The sequence below is a fragment of the Vicugna pacos genome, chromosome 33 (assembly GCF_048564905.1).
Source record: "Vicugna pacos chromosome 33, VicPac4, whole genome shotgun sequence".
Lineage (NCBI taxonomy): Eukaryota > Metazoa > Chordata > Mammalia > Artiodactyla > Camelidae > Vicugna > Vicugna pacos.
The window spans coordinates 16,816,141-16,833,378 of NC_133019.1; the positions used below are offsets into that span (position 1 = coordinate 16,816,141).

At 49.8% G+C, this 17,238-nt stretch overlaps 2 protein-coding genes across 5 annotated transcripts in view; one reads left to right on the forward strand and one right to left on the reverse strand.

Annotated features, from left to right (window-relative positions):
* PPP2R1B (protein phosphatase 2 scaffold subunit Abeta) overlaps window positions 1–15,103 on the forward strand; it is a 35,116-nt gene extending 20,013 nt beyond the window's left edge. The window contains exons 13-17 of one of the 4 annotated variants that reach the window (XM_072954008.1): window positions 384–526; window positions 1,019–1,110; window positions 5,504–5,625; window position 5,826; window positions 13,817–15,103. In XM_072954008.1, the coding sequence (XP_072810109.1) occupies window positions 384–526; window positions 1,019–1,110; window positions 5,504–5,625; window position 5,826; window positions 13,817–13,881 (423 nt within the window). In that variant the 3' untranslated portion in view covers window positions 13,882–15,103. Of the gene's footprint in view, window positions 1–383; window positions 527–1,018; window positions 1,111–1,519; window positions 4,020–5,503; window positions 5,626–5,825; window positions 5,827–7,781; window positions 7,935–13,816 lie in introns of those variants that run through there. The other 3 variants (XM_072954005.1, XM_072954006.1, XM_072954007.1) reach the window with 3 other exon arrangements.
* Window positions 15,083–17,238, reverse strand: part of SIK2 (salt inducible kinase 2) — a 109,482-nt gene continuing 107,326 nt past the window's right edge. The window contains exon 15 of the mRNA XM_072954004.1: window positions 15,083–15,163. Coding sequence (XP_072810105.1) covers window positions 15,154–15,163 — 10 coding nt within the window. The 3' untranslated portion in view covers window positions 15,083–15,153. The remainder of the gene's footprint in view (window positions 15,164–17,238) is intronic.

Below are 17,238 nucleotides of genomic sequence, written 5' to 3' on the forward strand. Positions count from 1 at the left end.
TTCCTGTTGGCCAGTTACTTGCTTATTAAATATTAACTTGTCTCTTTAGATTTTGGGATATTTAAAAAAGTAAAAGTGGTGGGGGAGGGTACAGCTTAGCGGTAGAGCATGTGCATAGCATGTACTCAACCCCCAGTACCTCCATTTAAAAAAATTACAAAAGAAAAAATAAACCTAATTACCTCTCCTCCTAAAAAAAAAGTATTTTATTTTATTTTACTTCTTTTTTTTAAGCAGTCTTTTTCTTTTAATTTATTAATTTTTTTTTTAAACAGAGGTACTGGAGATTGAACCGAGGACTTAGTGCACACGCTCTGCCCCTGAGCCGTGCCCTCCCCTCCAAGGAAAAGTGTTTCAGAAGTGCCACCTTGTTCTTTTTCTAGGTGTTGTCTGAAGCCTGCGGTCAGGAAATAACCACTAAGCAGATGTTGCCTATTGTATTGAAAATGGCCGGAGACCAAGTAGCAAATGTCCGTTTCAACGTGGCCAAATCTTTACAGAAAATCGGACCAATTCTAGATACTGAGTAAGATTTCTGTATTATTATTATTTTAAAATAGATTAAAATTTTCCCCTTAGAGTAGGGAGTAGTAGCTGTAATTAAAATCAGTAATTTTTCACTTCACCTGATGTGTGTTTGAAGAAAATAATAAAGTAATTTAACAACTGATTTTTTTGTTTTGTTTTGGTGGCGGGGAGGTAATTAGGCTTATTTATTTTTAGAGGAAGTACTGGGGCTTGAACCCAGAACCTCATGCATGCTAGGCATGCGCTCTACCACTTGAGCTATGATACCCTCCTCCTTAACAACTAATTTTGAGGGCGTCCACTCAGACTTTTGCATTTAAGCTCTGTATATGTGTAGATCATTGCCCAAAGCTAATTTGCTAACTTATTTTGTGCTTGTTAAGTGTATATTATAGGTGTTTTAAAATATTTTAAACTTTAAAAATTACCATACAGCATGCATTTCTCTGGCCAAGGCCTGCCTTTCACAGACCATACCGTTGGATTTTAGTGCTTTGCAGGAGGAAGTTAAGCCAGTGCTCCAGAAGTTAGGCCAAGATGAAGACATGGATGTCAAGTACTTTGCACAGGAAGCTATGAGTGGTATGTCCCCGTTTCCTGCTTTCAAGCTTTCACTTCATCTAGCGGGGTGTGAGTGGTGGTAAGTGGGCCAGGCAGTGAGCATCTGGACACGGGGAGGAGCTGAGCTCCTGGAATGCTTGTCTCTTCTTCCAGTAGAACCTTCTTGGCCAACCCCTGAGCAGGCCGTTTCCTCAGTTTCATGTCTAGGACTGGATTGGGGGTATGATTCTTACTGATAAAAGCAGTTTTTTCTTTGGATTTTCATCAGTTTTTAAAGATTAACTTTTGATTAGCCTGGCCGAGTAAAGAAACTGACCACGAGAAGCTGATGGTCGTATGATTTGGGGTCTTTGTTGTCGTGCTTAATCTGCGCATAGATAGTTCATGAACTTTCTGTACCACTAACTTGCTTTTGTTTGGAATTTTCCAGTGCTTGCGTTGGCATAATGAGGAACAGGAGGGAAAAGACTTTACTAAATTCTTACCACAGATTTCTAGTCCATGTGTTCTTAAACTGGGTGGAGAGAAAAATGGAAAACCTTCAAGACCTCATCCGAGCAAATGGCAGCAACTTACAAGAAATCAAATTTCAGTGACTTGATTCTTTCTAAAGATGAAGTGGGATTGTTTTATACTTGTCTTCCTTGTTGGGATAATTATATTTAAGCCATTCTTATTGTTTGTGACCCATTCCTGACACTTGGTGCAGTCATTTCTTGATTGTCTCCTAGTGATTTATCCAGCACCATCTGGTCTCCTGCGTCTTCATTGTTTTACCAAGCCTGGATGGGTTTGGACCCAGACGCGGAATGGAGTGATTCTCTTGATGTTTACATATATCTGTGTCTCCGTCTTCCAAAGTTAAGTGTACATGGTTTAGAATAACTTAATTTATAAACACTCTATTTGGGAGACACATTGAGATTTAACTATAGTGAAAGCCATATTTTCCTGGGTAATAGTGGTCCGTGTCAGTGTTGCACATGAAAGGGGAATGTGGAAACTCAGGGTTCATCTGTTGGTTGTTTTGGTGTTTATTTGCTCGATTCTGATTGTAATCATGTCATTCAGAAACCTGGAATGCAGATGCATCTTGCTGCTGGTGCCCGATGTTGAAGCCTAACTGAATTTCAACAGCTCCCCACTGTGACCACCTTCAAAAATGCTTCCCTCTCTTCTGTGCTCTAAGAAACTGAAAATGTAGTGCCTTCTAACAAGCAGTGGTTCTCCTGTTTGATTGTAAGATCGCAATTGTTATTTCGAATGAGCAGAAGAACCACTGGTCTATACAACACTGTGAGGACCTCTGCTCTCTACCTGGTTCTGCTTCCAGCTGTGTGAACATCTGGTCCTTGCTGCATGTACAGTAGTGGCTTTCCAAACTGAAGTTTCTTTAGTTATTTTTTGATATGGGTGATGCTGGAATCTTACCATTTGAAATGTTTCTTTCTCTACTTTTACAGTAAAACCTCATTAATTTCTCATGGAATTGAAGATAAAGAGTTAAGCTGAAGGGTTTGCTGAAGCAAATTAATGTAAAGAAGCCTGTTGTGTCTCAACTACTTAACAGTCTTAATGCTCTTTAAAAAAGCACCCTTTTACCATTTGGTATGCGGGTTACTAATCACTCTATTCAGTTATATTAAAATACCTTCCGTGAGGATCTTTATGAAGCCACACTTTTTGTTTTAATTTTATTTTTTGTTGAGGGGGGAGGTAATTAGGTTTATTTATTTGTTTATTTTTTAGAGGAGGTACTGGGGATCGAACCCAGGACCTCACGCATGCTGAGTATGTGCTTTACCACTTGAGCTATACCCTCCCCCCCACATTTTTTTTAGATGCATTCAATTTACTCTCTATCTTTGATGTGTATGCATATGTATTTCATGGAGAATTTAAATATTTTTTCTTTTAAATTTATGAACATTTTTCACCTAATCAAACTTGCCTTGTCCCTAATGAAATTTTTAATTAATGAGGTTTTATTGTATTTATTTTTTTTCTTCTGTGCATCATGCTATGTGGTTTGCTTGTTTCCGTTTTGATTTTCAAATTGTTTCTTTCATTCACAGTCTCTTAAACCCAGTGGGCCCTGTTATGATTTGTGGAGGTCCAAAGACTTTCTGTAAAACTTCGTACCCTAGACTGTTTTATAAAACCAAGTTTTGACCAAATGCTTTCAAGTTTGTCTCACCTTAGAAAAACAGAGCATTTTAAATTAGAATTATCTGCCTACATTTAAAACTGCCAAGCTACTTTAGAGTAAGTTTCTATTTTATTACTTTTGGGCTAAGAATTAAATATTTTCCTAGGCAAAAACCTTTTCTACATTCTCATTTTAATATCTTAAACTATTATGCTGTGGACATTTGAATTTGGTTTCATGGTTCTTTTTATTTTTTTTATTACCTGCGAGGTATGTTCCTCTTCATTGAATTTCATGTTTGAGAGAGTATTGTCTTAAAACAAATTTACACAACCAGTGCCTTCCTCTGGTTGGAAATGCCATTGATTTTGGGACAGATTTTTAAATGCCCATGTGGACCCCCTGGGGAGCCCTGACCTCCAGCCGAAGACCGCGGGGCCAGGGAGACAGCGAGCCCTGGCCTTCCCAGCCGCGGGTCAGGTAGCTCAGCGGGGCCCTGTCTCTGGGTGACCAGCAGGGACCTCATGGTTTCGCTCTGACTTAAACAGGAGGGAGCCCCTTTTGTTACTCCTCACGGGAACTGTTCTTCGGCTCATAACTTGGTCATTTTCTCCACAGGTTAGTTTTCTTCTCCTGATTTCACTGGAATGTAAGCTCCAGGAGCTGTGTCGGGGCAGGGATTCTTGTCTGTTCTGTCCTCTAGGGTGTCACCAGCACCTGGATCAGTGCCTGGTGTACACAGTAGGTGCTCAATAAAAATGTGTTCAATGACTGTCTAAAACCTGTCCTCTGGTGTGTTGTGTGCGTGGAGCAGGCCACCCAAGGTGCCAGACTGCTTCCCGTTCTCCCGTTGACAGAGGGTTTCACTGCTCTTCAGACACAAGCTCTTGGCCCCTCTCCAGTCCCCGTCCGGCACCTGTTCTGTTCGGCTTACGTTGTGACGCCCGCAGTAGACGTCGCCGTCGTTTTTCAGCCCGGCCGGTTTGTGTCAGTTGTTTGGCTGACCAGCAAAGTGAAGTAGACACATATATACCACCTTATGCCAATCAGAGCCTCCCCAACCACGGGGTCACCTTAGTGTTATTCTTTCTACAGTTTTTGTGGGGTTTACCCCTCACTGGTGTAAGAGACCAGATCTTTCTCTGTCCATGCTGCCGTGATGGGATGAACCTGAAGATGCAGTAAATGGGTTGCTGTGCGGTTTCTAATGAGGCTTTGTTGAAATAATAACCCTCAGCTCATGGAAATACCACAGCCTGGCCACTGTGGCCCAGGGCCCTGCGGGTCCTTGCTGGACAGCTTGTCCTGACTCAACAGAGACGGCAGCCTGACCTTTGAGCTGCCTTATCCAGGCGTCCGAGGTCCTTGTGTAGACCTCCGGGGAATGAGACGCGTCATTCCTGAGCTGGTGACTGGCTGTGGCAGTGCCGGCTGGTCGCAGTTTCATTAATCGCTGTGTCGTCATGGAGTTCAGAATCTGGGGCTTTCCTGTGGAAATGACACCGGTTCCTTCCCCCTGCGGATGGCAGGGCAGGGTGGCCAATGACTTGGGTGCTTGTCGTACCCTCTTGCCTTGCTTGAATTCCTCTGACACTTTTTTCCTTTTGGCACTTGTATCTTAAAGCCTCCTATTTCTGCACCGCCTGGTATAAAACCGCAGGGGGGGAGGAGCTGTGTCACCTTGTTCTCCTTGGTTTAACAATGAAGTGATTGTGGTCTGATGTTATGTAATTTCCCTCTGATTCTCTCATATTCCTGATTCCATCCAATTCCTTGCTCCTCTTTCCTGTTCACTCACATGTCTCCAGTCCTTTTTTTGTACCTAGAATAGTCTCACCATTCCCCATTTGCCTCCACAAGCCTGCTGTTTCCAGGAAATTACATAATGTTCAGTTGAGATGGAAATCTTAAGAGAGTTTAATTACTCATTGGGTAGAAAAGCCAAGTCATTTCTTTATCCAGAGTTGTTTTCTTAAACTGATAGCATCAGCTCTGAGAGGAGCCAGGTCTTTTTTGTCTGGTTGGGGCTCTGTAGGCTGTCAGTGACCCAGATGTGGGGGGAGCACCCGGCTGGCACCGTAGGCCCAGTAGGGTGGCCCTTGCCGTGGCTGTCGAGGAAAAGGCACCTCCAGTAAGGTCGTGGGTGAACTGGCTTTCTCTGCACGGGGACCCAGCGCTGCGACAGCGAGGCGTCCTGGCTGGGACGCACAGGTGGGCATGAGCCCTGGTCAGGGACGGTTACAGCGCTGCTGTCTGTGTCTCTAGTGGTGGTCCAGAGGCTGAGGAAGCTAGACTTGCCTGTGAAGGACTGTGACGAGCCCAGTGCCCCTGGGGCTGACAAGAACCACTTCCTGAGACCCAGAGGGCCTGGAGAGGACGCGGGGAAGGTAAGCGCCACACACTCCTGGCCTGAGTCCCCCACCCCGGCTGAGGTGTGGGCAGAGGGCAGCCTGGTGGCCTGGTGCCCCAGCAGGCCAGGCGGAGAAGCCAGATCCTTACCTCTTTCCCAAGAGGACAGTCAGGTTTTAGGGCCAAGAGGGTATGCTTTTAAAGCCCGTTGTCCTGTTTCTTGTCTTTGTTCTAGGAGTGTTGTCCGAGGGGTGGGGTGGGCTTGCCAGCGCTCTGGCACTGTGACCGCAGGTCTCTCCCCGCCCCCCATGCAGGGGATGGGGCGGTATGGTGAAGGGTTGCTCATTGAAACAGGCTGTTCCCACCTACCTCACAGAATACACACGGTTCTTACCTGCCACAGCTCCTCTCAGGTAGTCACTTCCATTCAAGGGAAAAACCATTTCTGTCAACTTCACTGTGTAATAGTCTGAATGTTTTCCAAGCCCCACCTGAGGCCACTCTGGAGGAGGTGTGCCAGGGTTCAATTTCAGCCACGTTGGTGCCGGCCACTGCCCGGGGACTGTTCGTTAGGAGGGTGATTTATGACTGACAGATACGTTCAGAAAAGCAGCCCAGAGGGTCCCGGCTGCCTTGTGCTGATGTCAGGCTGCATTGAGTTTATCTGGAAGATGATGGCAGCCTCCCACCCACTCCCGTGGGTCTGCTTGTGACAATTCTAACATCAAAAAGTTGGACTTCTAAATCTGCATGGCTTTTCCTTCATTTTTTTCTGAACTGAGACCATGAGAACCTTTTCCTGTTGTCCAGGCCCTGAGCTGCCGCCTTTCATCTTGGAATGTCCTCCCTTCCTGCCCGGCTGCACACGGTTCTCCCAGGGCCTGGGCTGCCATGCGCGTCAGGCTCGGGCAGCTCCGGGCTGTCCCTGCCCTGCGGGGGGGAAGTGCGGCCCAGCCTTGGCGCCCCGGGAGCTGCCGGAGGCGCTCAGACCTTGGCCTTAGGGAAGACACTGTGGCCCAGCCAGCAGGAGTAATTAGTTATACATTTTTAGGACTAAACCACAGACTTCCTTGTGAAGAAAGGCGTCGTGTTTCCCTGCAAACTTAGGATCAAACAGCCATGCCACACACTTTGCCTGTGATCTGAGTGTGGTAGAGAGGCAGCCTCTCCACGGGACACCTGCTCAAATCTGTAGGTGGCCCACGATGGCCACACGCTGGGGAACAGTATTAGCTGCCAGGCCTTGAGCCTTGGTAACTGCAGGCACCTTGTCAGGCACTTGGCAAAATCTCACTTAATCCTTGCAACAGCCCTGTGTGGTAGGTGCTGGTGGCTCTGCTTTTCAGGTGGCCAAGAACCTCCCCCGAACCCTGTCGTGTCTACCTGGGGGTCTTTTCCAGCACCGGAGGCCCCTGAGGCTGCAGATCATTTAACCCAGAAAAATCCCCTGCCCCGTGACTCAGGGAGCCTTCCCTGCATTCGTTTCACTTAAGGAAAATGACTCGAGGGGGAGATGGAAAGGGAATTGGCTGTTGCCAGGCAGAGCCCTGCATGTCAGGGGCCAGCAGCCAAGTGAGTGATCCAGGAAGTCATCCACTTGCAAACCAGAAATTGTTCTTAACCCCTCACTCACTGTCTGTGGTGCATAGTAAATCTGCCCATCTGCCCGTCCTGGGTCAGAGTGGACGCTACCTGCTGGGAGCCCTGGGAACCGCCTCTTGCCACTGGCCTCTGGGTCCTGCAGGAGCCATTCAACATCCCAGGGCTCGGGCCTACCACTTGGTCCAAGAGAGAATGGCCCCAAGGTTGTGGTGAGGGCCAGTTTCTTTTGGTGAAGGGCACCTGCTTGGTTCCTCCGGGACTGGCCTTTGGTGTTTGCGGAGCAGTCTGTGCTCTGGATGTCACCTGTGTCCCCGTGCAGGGCCTGCGGGGGAGCCTCCTGTGCCCACAGACCCTGGGTCAGCTCAGCCGCTCCTCGCTGGCGGGGCAGACGGGCGGTCTTCCCCCGCTGGTCGGGCGGGACTGCCCTCCCCATGTTGTCCGGGGTTGTTCTCTGACCACAGAGCTGCCGTCCGGCCTCTGTCAGGCTAGGGTTAACAGAGGATTTGTTTATTGAATCACAAAGTAGCTGTCACATGATTTTAATCAAAACACCATTTCCCTGACAACAGTGATGTCAGTCTTGTTATTGCAGGAAGGAGCAGCTGTGAGGGGCGGCCAGTCTCCATGCCGAGCCCAGGTTGAGAGACTGGAATCAAGTGAAGCATCATACATACTGGTTGCAGGCTCCGTCGCACCGAACGTACCCTCCTCTTCCTCTTCTCTGTCCTGACAGTCTGTCCTGCACAGCACTGGCCAGAGCCTGGCCCCTGCGCCCCGGGTCTCTGCTGAGATCCCACCTTCTGCACCCCATGCTCCTTCTACCCTTGTTTTGACTACTGGTTTTCTCAGTTTTCCTTATTCGCCCCAAACTTTGGACTCCTAGGATCTCTGGCCTCTGCCTTCTGGCTTCTGTCTTTCCTCCAGGGTCTAAACCAGCACTTGCTGGCGATCCAGGCAGTTCCATCTAGCCAGAGCTGGGGCCGATCTCGGCTCCGAAACCTCGGCTCCCCCCGGAGCCAGGGTTCTGGGGGAGGAGGGGCTGCTTGTCTTATCTTTGTCCCTGTGAGAGCAGGCTAGCGGGGCTGAGGGTCTCCAGGACAAATCTAAGGAGCTTGGCTGTGGATGCTGAAGGGTAAGAGCTCCTTAAGGGCTGACCTCAGGGCTGAAGGATTAGCTCTCTGGGATCCAGAAAGACTGGAGAAAGCCTGAGTCCAGTCCAGCTGAGGGGAGGTCAGCAGCAGACTGCTCCCAGCCAGGTGGAGCAGCATCCTCAGGCTCTGCCTCTGGGCACCTTCCCCACCATGGGGACGGAGCAGCTGTCTCTGCAGAGGAAGACTCCTGGCCCTCCAGCCCTTCACCCTGGAGCTTGGCCTAAAAGTTGGAGATGAATGAAAAAGGTCCCCTAGGTGGGACGTGGATTCTCATGATTGTTCTCTTATCTGTGGTACCCATGGCTGGTGCTGCCCAGAACTCATCAATGAAAATGAAGAAATCCCTGGCAAAATTCTTGGTTCTGAACCTGAAGCAGGTGCTCAGAATAGGGCAGCCCCCCTGAAATCTGTGAAGAGATTTCATAGGCGCCAAAGTTTTCTGGGGAGTCTCCTGGGGACTCTTGTTAGAGGGCAGGGCTAGGCCAGGCTGCATTCGTAAAAGGCTCACAGTGAAGCCTTAGTTAAGTCAGCTAGTCTAACAAGTTACCACTGGGGATAATGAGCCTTTGCAGTGATTTGCCCAGGGTGGTGGCAGGGCTGGGAGTAGTGCCAGGGGCCGAGGACTTGGCCAGAGGTTCCCTGCTGCCTCCAGGCTGTCCCTGGCAGAGAAGGGTCGGCTCCACCCTGCCCAGAGGACCTTTCTGGCCTGGGTGGCTGCTCCCGGGGGAGTGGGCATGGGGAGCAGGGCTCCAGACTTGCTTCTGGCCAAGCCCTCCTTGCCCAGCCCTTTTGTCTCTGGGGCCTCTAACTGCCTGCTTGCCCTTTGGCCCTCTCTTTGCTGGCACAGGAATCTTGCTAAACATTTGGGCTTCTTTAGTGACCAGAGGGCAGTTCCTGTGGGCCCAGACGGAAGAGTCCCTGCATGCTTCTAGGAAAGGCCTTGGGGGATTTGCTTCAGGTCGCGTCCCACTCCCTAACTGTGCGGGTGGTCCTGGCCTGGTCAATGGATTTACGAGTCAGGGTTCTGAGGCCCCTTTTGGCATCTCAGGCCCATTATTCCTTCCTCTGGGGAGTGAGGAGACTGAGTCAGAAGCTCTCAGATCTGCCCGATGGGCAGAGCCACTCACTTTTCCCTTTGAGAGGCCAGATCCCCAGTGCCTCTTTCTTCAGGGCCCAGACGTTCTGAGCTGTCTGCACAGCCTGCTCTTAGGGGCTCAGCTGAAGGGGGCGTCTGCTGCCCCTGGTGCAGTGTCTCCCTCCCTGCATCTGGGCTCCTTGCTTTGTGGCTCAGCCCTGCACCTGCTTCGCCAGGGCTTCAGACCAGCTCTCAGTCAGTGTGCCTAGGAAGATCCCCTAGAAATGTATACAAAGAGAGGTATCCACGCTCCCTCGGGGTATTTGCAGCTATCAGTCCAGAGGAATTCAGCTGCATTGGTGGGTCAGGACATCTGTAGCAGGAAGGCTCCTTAGTTGAATGGCTGGAGGCACACAGCAAGCTGCCGACTGCCTGATCTGGCTTTCAGGTTTGGCCTCAGTGATTGTAGTCATGGCTTCATGCCTGGGTGGGAGCAAGTATGCCAGTGACAGCTGGTGTCTGAGATGAGGGTCCAGTTCCTTCACTTCAGTCAAGACCCACATCTGTCTCCCAAGGGACACTGCTAAGGCTGAGCCATGCGCAGTGTTCCATCCCAGCAGGGCTGCTCAGCCTTGTCGTTTCTTTGAAGTGACATCATTGGCTGGGGCCCAAATGAGAAGGGCAGAACAGCTGTAGCCTGTGCAGGTGACATTTATTTTGTCACTGTGGGGCACCCAGGATTTAGTGCTCACAGCCCAGAACTTCCTCCCACGGTGCCCTGGGCCTGTGGGTGGAGCAGAGGGCTCCCTCCTTACCTGGATGCACCCAGGGAGGGATGGGAACACTCAACCGGGAGAGCCCTACAACAACTGTGACTGGAGAACGTAAGGGGTTGCAGATGGAGAACCTAATGCTCTAAATCAGGGGTTAGAAGCCCCTCTAACCGCATAAATGGGCCTTAGGGGGTGCCGGGAACCAACCCCTCCCCCTGAAATTACCCGTCCAAAGTTGTATGTCTGTGTATGTGTTTCCTTGGAAGAGGATCCAAAGCTTTTATCAGCATGTCAGAGGGATCTGTGCAACCCCAATTTAAGAACTAGTTGGGTAGAAAGATGCAGATGGCTGAGAACAGAGCCTTGGGCAGGGCCCTGACTTGTGGTGATGGAGGTGGGCCCCGGTGAGAGCCACTGCAGACGCGGCATCGCTTTGGAAGTGTGGGTGCTGTTGGCAATTCTAGTTCCCAGCGCCGCCGGGCGGAGGCCCCAGGGCTAGAGCTCAGGTCGCCCTTGCCCCATTCTGCTCCTCCACCCTGTGCCAGGCCTATGGCTCACGAAGGGCACCGAACTGAAGCACGTTCTGGAGATCGTGAAGGTCAAGGGCTTGACTGGCTGCTAAAGTTCTGGCCAGTCTCAGCTGGCAGGTCTGTTATTTTTGCCTGTACCCTGGACACTGGGGTTGTTTTTGGCAATACAATATAAAAATGATGGAGAAATTTGGTGGGAAAGGGGAAAGTTTGCAAAACATCATTAGTGAAATTGAGGGCCTTCCTTTAAAAAAAAAAAAAAAAGCAATTGAAACAGCTTTACTGAATTCTTGGGTAGCCGAGCAGAGATAGTAGCCGTCCTGGGGCAGGACTGAGCGCCCGTAGTTGGTTCTGGGGCAGCAGGACAAGTCGACGGGGAAGGCTCTGCTCTCTTCTTGCCCTTGGCTGTGCCTTCCAGGCCTTCCACCCCCGCCCGCAGCCAGCAGATGGTCCCAGTTTGGGAACTCAGTTATATAGCATGGGCTCAACTGGAATGGTTTGAGTGAAACCAAATCTTCGTTCAACTTGCTGCCAGAAAGTAGGATTTAATGCTGCCCTTTCACTCAGGGTCTGGCACTAAAACAAGTCCTGAAGGTATGAGCGTGACCCCAAATGCCTCAGGAAACGGCTTCTCCGGCACCCGAGGGCACCGGGCTGGTGCCTTTCCCCGGGTGGGGCTAGATTGTGCGCATGTGCGCCGTGAAGCCTTTTGCAGGCCCCAGAGAGGAGGTGCCATCGTGAATAAGTGCCAGTGTCTTGATGGCCGCCCCCATTCACACCCCTTGCCCTGCAGCTGTGGTCAGGGAGCCCCAGGTGCCCGCCTGCCCTCCTCCTCCTGCTGCTGCGGAGGCCCTTCCTTGCCCGACTCCCCCTGTAACCCCGGGGCGCCCGGCCACGTGCTCGCAGCCCGGGCCCTGCCCGTGTGCAAGCCGCGGTCAGCGCTGCTTCCGTCAGCGATCTGCAGCTCCCGTGTGCTCGGGCGGTTTCAGAGCAAGGTATTATTTACCCTGCTGACGTCAATGAGAACATATTATCCACTGTCCTTTTCTGGAGCCTGAAATGAGCCCCAGAGCTCAGGGAACACAGCCACCTTCCATAGTTTCAAAATTCCACCCGAGGCCCGACGAGGGAGAGGCCCCATCCGCCGCCTGACATTCACATCACCCAGGCTTTTAGAAAACAAGTTGTTTTTATTTTAGTTCAAGAGGGTTGGAAATGTAAAAACAGTACATTTTCCTTGCAGAAAATTACCCCATTTAAATTACCGTTTGATACAAAGATCATTTTATTAAACTGCATTTTAGGCAATTTTCTAACATTGAGTGACAGGTTACATTTTGATTTTTTCACATTGGAGCTATTATGATTTGCACTCAAAATACCAAAGCTATTGAACTCACCAGTTTTTCTTGGTAATTGAAAAAAAAAAGCACACAGGAAAAATAACTACAATTAGATTAACTTTATCAAAAGTAACTCTTTCACAAACCAGATATCCAGCAGAGACCACCCTCCTCCCTTCAGAAATAAGCAAATAATCTTGCCCTTTCTACAAAGTGCAAATATTTCTGTATCACTTTTGTTTCCTAAACTGTAGTCCCTGAAGAGAAGCAAACCTCCTTTTCTGGTTCTTTTCCCTTCAGAGATTTCGGTGGAGGCAGGTTTCTTTCACCATCAGTAGTGGGAAGGCATCACCACATGAATTTCCTTGATTGAGCAAATCATGAACAGATAGGCATCACACAGCCAGTGGCAAGTCCCAGTTATCTGCATTTGCTAATGTAACGTTCTCCCAATCTGGGGTCACATTTTTTTCCGGGATGTAATTTTGTACTTCTATTTTTAAAGCTCCTCCCTATCCACCCACTTTGCCTCTGAAAAGACGAAAGTATTCGATCAAAGGATGTTATTTTTTTAACCCTATGAGCGTCTGGTAACACTTCAGCTTGATGGGCCTTAATGGTAAAGAAACTTTATGCCCCCCCTCAGGACTGGGCTGAGTTCCTGATAATTCTCTGAGCAGCCCCCTTTCTTGAGGTTGAGTCGCTGGCCTGCAGCGGCAGCCAAAGCCATTGGCAGTTAAGGAAGGGTGTGTCCCGCCATCATAGACTTCTGTGGGAAATTACGATATTGTGTAACTTGGAGAAACTACACATCTTTGATGTGAACCTAAGCTGCTGTGGTAAACTGGACACTGGAAAGATCTGTGGGGTCTGTCTCTCCCTTAGCCTTGTTCATGCGGGGCCACCGGGACAACTACAGTTGTCACCTGGAGGGCACCTCTTACCCCGAAGCTGGGTAGCTGTCAACTGGGAATAAGGTTTCGGGGACAGTGTCACATCCAGTCAGTGCTTGGCCAAGATGGGGGCTTTGTTTATACAGCTGTTTGCTCATGAAAAGGGTCAACTGCTACTGAAGAGGGAGGAGCGCGGAGTAAGAAGCCAGGAAACCCCAGAGCCTGTCCGGCTCGGCCACGCGTGAGCCCTGTGTGCGTGGAGAAGTCACGTGACCTTCCTGGAGCTTGGGTTTCCTTGGCTGTGGAACATGAGGACTCTCTGCTCAGCTGACTTCATGGTATTGTTGGGAGGATTAGAAGAGATTACTTGTGAAAGTTCTTGGAAAATTAATGCACAAAGAGAAGCTACTGCTCCTTTTGGACAGACAAGCTGATTATCTGTGCAGGAACCACCAAACCTACCACTGGCTGTTTCTCCATCTACGCACCAGCAGGTGCCCAGTTCTGCCAAGTGTGTTGAAAATTGCGCAGATGAGATGTAGACATAAGATGGTCTAACTGGGGCGGCTGTGAGTCTCCTGGAGTCAGCCAGGGCAACTTACTGGGGAATAACAGTAAAACAAAGGTGTGAGGGGGCCATGTGAGGCCAGGGATACAGGCCAGGGAGGACCATACTGCTGAACTGGTCAGAAGGGATCCATCAATTTGTTAAAATTGGATTTGTCCAGTTTAGAGAGGCAGGTGGTGTTACTCTCGTCTGTCACACATCACTCAGGATGAGTTCTGTAAACATTTCCTGAAGCAACAAAGTGATCAAAGACCCCTGCCTCTCCGTGACTCCAACTTACTACCCGTCCCCCAGTTTTCACTTTGATGTCTCAGCACAGAGGGACCGAGCAGCTCGGGTGGCTTCCGAGGCGGCGGTAGAGGCAGCCCAGTTAGGGGTAGGGACGCGGCCAAGGTCAGCCCCGGCACGGGGACTCCGCAGCTGTTTCCTGGGCCCCGTGCTGTCCAGTGACCCTACTTATTGTCTCCAAGGAGGAGGAATGTGAAAGATTATCCGGAGTGTGGTTTTCCGTAAGCCAACAGGGAGCTTAGGTGAAGCTGCTCACAGGTCTTCACATGTAGTCTAGAGCTGGAAATTCTGACCTCAACACGGAACCCAGTATTTAAGTACCTGGGGCTTGCCTGGAGATGGGAGGACCCTGCAAAGGAAACTGTGCATTTCATCACGTCCACGTGTGAACTGCCCACCCCTGCCGGGCTGCTCTGACTGCCATATCCCTGGACCCCCGGCCCACTAGAGCGGAGGCCTCTGCTCTCCACCTGCCTTCAGCTCCTGGCTGGCCACCCGTCACTCTCCAGCGGAGAATACACCCTCTTCCTGACTCTTAACAATTAGGTAGAATTCTTTGCTCTGAGAATCCTCGCTTTCGGGTCCTAATGACAGTGTGGGGACAGAGAGGGAGAGGCCAGTGCCACCATGAGTCCCTTCTGCAGGAGCCTTGAGTCGGCTTGGAGGGTGACATTCCCACAGGGTGGTCTCCTCACTCCCCGGCAAGGCACAGGGCTCCCCACTGCTCTGAGCCGAGGACTGCCTTCAGCCTGGACCCCAGGTTCTCCTGTCAGTCCTACTTAACTGACTCAGGACACAGCTCACAAGTGCAGAAGTTCTTTATTTCTGGGGAAGAAAGGGACTCTGATTTTCTCTTTCCTTGGAGGCAAAGTTGGTGCAGAAAAGGAGTCCTTTAGTCCCATCCCCTAGCCCTCCTCTGGGGGCCCCAGATGTTTCCCATCAGTGGAGACTGGAGGGTGGCTGGTGTGGAGAACCTTCCGCCGCCCTGTCTGTTCCCAAGGCAGCAAGAGGGCAGTGCTGGCCTGGGGGGGACAGAGATGGTGGCGGGGCATCAGGGGGTGTTCAGTGCAGCTCCCCAGGAGTTTTCAGATGGAACATCCACCCTCTCTGCTGAGCTAACGGGCTCTATTTGCCTTACAGGGACCAGCATATCAGCTGTGTGTAAATCCTAGAGAGACACTTGCCCACCCGGAAATTGTAGGACTAGTGCATTTTTCTCAAAGCAGAGACTAATATCCCTGGATTTAAAAAAAAAAAAGCACAAACAAAAAATAAAGTACCACACATATTGTACTTTTTGCTGAATGAAATTTTTACCTCTTGTTCATCTCACTGAAGTCTCTTCAGAGGAGCCTGGTTTACAAGACAATAAAGCTAATGGTTATTATACAGTAGTGTTCACGCTGCTAATGTGAAACAGACTGGAAAGAAAGTCATGACCTCCAAGTACCTCTTAGAAAAAGAAGAGTACTAAGCGTTCTTAGTGTTACTTTAGTATTAGTGAAGAGAGGAGACACGCACAGATCACCAGTGAGGGGACAGAGCAACGGGGCTGATCAGGCAGGGCTGGCAAAATGCCTCACTGACCGACAGAACCAGTCCCCTCTCACCAGCCTAGCTTTCAGCAAATACAGATCGTTACGGAATTTATTGATTTCTGCTTGAAATAAATGAGAAAAGCAAACAGGTACTTACAACACAGTCCAGCAGGACGGGCCATGCTCTCCCCGGGGGCTTCCGCCCTGCTGTCGGTCAGTTCCCGACAGGCCTGGCCACCGCCGCGCGCTCCCCGGTGTCTACCTCTGGGGCCTTCAGCCTCCCAACAGCCTCTCCGCTGCCTCTCGTCTGTCAGCCCAGCTGACCTGCCGCAGCTCCCAGGTGTCCTGGGCTAAGCGGCTCATGGCCTTGTCTCATGGGGCAGGTGTGTCTGCCCATCTGTAAGTGCCACTCTTGCGACTCTGAAATGAGCCGCCCCCGTTTTCGATCTGGAAGGCATTTTAATTTCATAAATATTACAGCGCTTCTGTAGACTATTTTGGGAAAACATCCTTCAGTTTAAACAAATCAAGCCCTGCTTTATAGCTCTAAGGTTAGAGGTCTTAATGAGAGGATCTCTTAAATGAAATGATGTCTATTTCACGGAATCATCAATCTTAAGCACGAGGAGGATTAAACAATCCGTAGAAGGAACCCACTTCCTTCCTGGATTTTTCACTGCATGTTGTCAAGTCACAAAACACTCATCCTCCGCACCACTGTCGCTCACACCCAGAGCCCGACCCCAAGCGCAGTGCCTCTGCGGAGCGTCCTGGCGCCAAGAGGGGCCAGAACAGAGCTCCTCAGACCTTCCACGCTTCTCCTCATCTGCCTGGACACGTACTACAAAGAGGAAAGGCAACTTAAAGGTGTTCTAGATGCAGCATCAGTGTAGTCTCTCTCTTCTTTGTGCTTTAAGGAAGATGCTTTGTGCTTAATGCGTTCATCTGATAGGACACACCATTCTAAAGGACAGAAACGGTCCTCTTTGTAAATAATACTGAATTTGTAACACTTGGATGTTACTGTCCGAATGACAGAATACTCATTGCCTCTAGGCCGACAGTTCACTAGCTGTAGCATCTATTTTTCACTTACTCTGACGACTGAGCTGTAAGGGTCTCAGTTTTACTGGTCATATCACGTGCTTGGCAGATGACCTGCTTTAAATGGTTAACACATCTGTGGTCTTTTGAATATTGCTGTTAATACTTGAACATTTCATTACAAGTCAAAACCTAAGGAAATTAAGGATGTGATTCCCACATGGTGGAAAACAAACTCTGAAGTGACTTTGGATTTAGCATTGACATAAGTGGGAAACTTGGTTTCTACAGAAAAGAAATAATTAAAGCATGATCTGGGGGGAAAAGGCACAGCACTAACCACTTCACATGGATGATAGAAGTTCGTTTCTCTTGTCCTTAAAATTCCTAAGCCCTATATGAAACTGTTCAAATATACAAAGCTCGATAAACGACTAGCCACATCTAGTGTAAAGTCCAAGTAGTTATTACATTTTAAAAGAGACGCCAGGTCCTCTAAAGACCAACTGCCCCAAACTAGAAGTCTCCACAGAAGATTGCAGGAAAAGCCCGTCTTCGCTGGTCCAGGGCTGCGCTCCTGATGGTTTCTCGAGTCTCCTGCCCTTGGTCTCCACTGCAGTCCGTCCCTTGGTTCCACAGGTGACATCTCTGGGGCCCTGAGGACACACTGTAACCCAGGGCACCTGCTGAAGAGGTGTGTCACCTGTTCTCAGATGGAGGCGACCGCCAGTCTCAGGGGTCAGTACCAGCTGTTCCTTAGTGGCCCCTGAAACAAGGCTCACGCTCTACCCCTTTGCAATGGTCTTGGGGACAACTTGTATCAGCAGCTTAGAACTTATGACTCAG